Raw genomic sequence first — 3,576 nt, forward strand, 5'->3', positions numbered from 1 at the left:
ATATATATATATATATATACACATATATATATATACCTATACACACATACATATCTATGTGTGTGTGTCTGTGTTTGTCCTCCACTACTGCTTGACAACCAGCGTTGGTGTGTTTACATCCTTGTAACTGAGCAGTTTGGCAAAAGATATCAACAAAATAAGTACCAGGCTTTAAAAATAATAAAAAGAACAAGTCCTGGGCTCAATTTGTTTAACTGAAACCTTTCTAGGTGGTGCACCAGCATGGCCGCAGTCTTATGACTGAAACAAATAAAAGATAAAGGAAGGATATATCAAAGTGAGATGATCTTTGTCACAACAGTAATTCATGGGTACATTAGGCATGTTTCATCCTCCATGACACTTGTCAATAACATGTACCCAGCTGTCATATGCTTGAACAAAATTCATGCCAGTTTTAAATATTTGATGAATTCACTTGAAACAACAAAAATTGAAACAGCTTATATGTAGTTGCGGCTGATGCCAGTGCTACCTCCCTGGCATTTGTGCCAGTGGCACATGAAGAGCACCATTCAAGTGTGGCCAATGCCAGTGCGAATGACTGATTCCTGTGCTGGTGGCACGTAAAAAACACCCACTACACTCTTAGAGTGGTTGGCATTAGGAAGGGCATTCAGCTGTAGAAACCTTGCCAAATCAGATTGGAGCCTGATACAGTCTTCTGGCCTGCTAGTTCTCAATCAAACCGTCAAACCCAGCATGGAAAGCGGATGTTTCATGATGATGACGATGATAATGATGAGGCACAGGTGTGGCTGTGTGGTAAGAAGCTTGCTTCCCAACTATATTGTTTCAGGTTCAGTTCCACTGCATGGCACTTTGGGCAAGTCACTTTTTCTATAGCCTTTGGGCCAACCAATGCCTTGTGAGTGGATTTGGCAGATGGAAACTGAATGAAGCATGTTGTACATGTGTGTGTGTATGTGTGTGTGTGTGTGTGTGTGTGTGGTTGTGTCTGTGCTTGTCCCCTATCAGGGCTTGACAACCAGTATTGGTCTGTTTATGTCCCTTTTCGGAAACGTTTTTTCACACTAAGAGTTGCTGAAGTATGGAACAAACTGCCGGCATCAGTTGTTAGTTGTCGGAGCACTGCATCCTTCAAAACTTCCATGCTTCCTGAGATTCACCTACACTACACCTGATTTTCTCCCCACCATACACACACAAGCATGTATCTGACTCGTACACTGTTCACTTTCCAGACATTTGTACATTACTGCATATGCTTTATATGCACTTTTGACAAGTTGTATTGCACCTGAGCACTGTACACAATAATTTCATTATTATTATTATTATTATAACTTAGCGGTTTGGCAAAAAAAAAAACAATAGAATAAATACTGGGCTTAAAAAAAAGTTCTGGGGTCGATTTGTTTGATTAAAACCCTTCAGGTCAGTGTTCCAGCATGGCCACAGTCAAATGAGTGAAACAAGTAAAAGAATATAACTCTGTGTGTGTGTGTGTGCTTTTTTTGCTCTTTGCATTTCAAAAATTTGAGAGAGTCTGATATTGACTATTATTTCATTGCATGGTAAGATGGTGATAGAAAAGCTTACAATGAAATATCCCAGTTCACAATAAAGAGGAACAAAGAGAAAATAAAGACATTGAGAAAAGAAAACAAAGAACTTCGTCAAAAACTTCATGATTTACACATGGTAAGTAGTTCAATTACTAAGGGATATTTTCCTATTCAGAATTCTCTAAGAACTTACATTCAAATTATCAAGGAACTCACTTATATTTAAGATAAGGCAGCACAAAGCCTTAAGCTTGCTTCCAACAACATGGTTCTGGGTTCAGTCCCACTGCATGGCACCTTGGGCAAGTGTCTTCTCCTATAGCATCCGCTGGACCGAAGTCTTGAGTAGATTTGATAGAGGGAAACTGAAAGAAGCCTGTCGTGTGTTTGAGTTTGTGTTCTTCTCCAACTACCATTTGACAATTCTTGTGATTGGGATGCCAGTCTGTTTCAGGATTGAGGAGTGGGGACATATTGATTACATCAACCCAAGTACTTGACTGGTACTTTATTTTATCAAACTCAAAGGGATGAAAGACAAAGGTGACCTCAGCAGGATTTGAACTCAGAATGTAAAGATCTAGAAGAAATGCCAATACTACAGTTATTGTATATCTCAAGAAATGTAGCAAAGCTCACTGCAATTCTTATATCTCAAGTAACCTTTTAGCATTTAAACCGGCCATATCTGGCCAAAATGTTTTACTTGTTTTATATCCAAACTGGCCATATCAGGCCTCTCACACCAACCTTACAATGTCATTCTAAAAATAAATAGTTACCTCATCAAAATCTCAAAGCTATGAGATTATGCATGATAAATTCAAAACATTGTGAATAAACAAGTATTACATTTGATAGAGTAATTTGATTGTTAAAGGGTTAAGGCTATAGTTTAACTTATAACAGCTGTTTTATCTCTCAGTAAATATTGGCTTCAAATTTTGGTAGAAGGCCATCAACTCTGCTCAACAAGTATTTATTTTATCAACCCTGAAATGATAAAAGGCAAAGTCAGCCTTGGCAGCATTTGAACTCAGAACATAAAGGCAGATGAAATCCTGCTAAGCATTTTGCCTGGTGTGCTAGCAATTCTGTCAGCTCACCACCTTCTTTTTAAGAAATGTTATAACCAAACTCACTACAGGTATTATATACCTTGATAAGTACTAATGTCACTACAACTATTGTATCCCTCAATAAATGTCATTGCTAAACTCACTTTAGCTTCTTATATCTCTTAGTAGCTGTTGTAGCTAAACCCATTACAGTCATTCTATCTCTCAAATGCTTGATTTTTCTCTTCTTTACAGAAAGATGAAGCTGTGATTAACAAGGCCTTAAAGGACAAACCAACTGAACGAGCATCTCTAAAAAACAAAACTGGGCAGGTAAATATTGATTTTTAACGAAGTTATTTAATCATGTTGTTGTATTTGTTGTTATTTTCTTCTTAGTCAAGGTCAGCTTTGATCTAGCAGATCTAAGATCAAAGGTAGTTTAACCTTAATTATCCTATCTTTTCCCCAGAAACAGGACACCAAAGGCAACATTATCCAATGTATCCTTTTGTATGTTGGTACAATGTAATTTGAGGATGAATTGACTGCTATTTCTATCAGGACAAATGACTATGTAGAGCATTGTTTTCCAATCAAGATGTTATAGACAGTAGTTAAGGGTATCAGGAGGTTTTAAATTTAAGTAATGTAATTAGCAAAAAATGTCAGGAAGGGTGTCATACACTTTAAGAATAGGAAAATAGGGTGATAACGTCACAGAAATATCAGCAACCATTGTTGCACTGATTCCCTCATTAGTAATATAAATAAAGGGAGTTTTTAATCATGTTAATGAGGGTTGCGTTTGGGATAAACATTATGATGATGATGATGTAAAATATAATACACAAAAACAACCAGAAAAACAAAAAGCACATCTAAAATATTAGATAAAAAATATTTCATTCATTGCTCCTTCTCATCATCATCATCATCACCACCACCACCACCACCACCACCACCAC

At 37.0% G+C, this 3,576-nt stretch overlaps 1 protein-coding gene across 1 annotated transcript in view; it reads left to right on the forward strand.

Annotated features, from left to right (window-relative positions):
• Nucleotides 1-3,576, forward strand: part of LOC106881933 (outer dynein arm-docking complex subunit 3) — a 54,958-nt gene that overhangs the window by 18,028 nt on the left and 33,354 nt on the right. Inside the window, exons 3-4 of the mRNA XM_052968587.1 lie at nt 1,565-1,686; nt 2,864-2,941. Of these exons, the coding sequence (XP_052824547.1) occupies nt 1,565-1,686; nt 2,864-2,941 (200 nt within the window). The remainder of the gene's footprint in view (nt 1-1,564; nt 1,687-2,863; nt 2,942-3,576) is intronic.

This window comes from Octopus bimaculoides, chromosome 1 (genome assembly GCF_001194135.2).
Source record: "Octopus bimaculoides isolate UCB-OBI-ISO-001 chromosome 1, ASM119413v2, whole genome shotgun sequence".
Taxonomy (NCBI): Eukaryota; Metazoa; Mollusca; class Cephalopoda; order Octopoda; family Octopodidae; genus Octopus; species Octopus bimaculoides.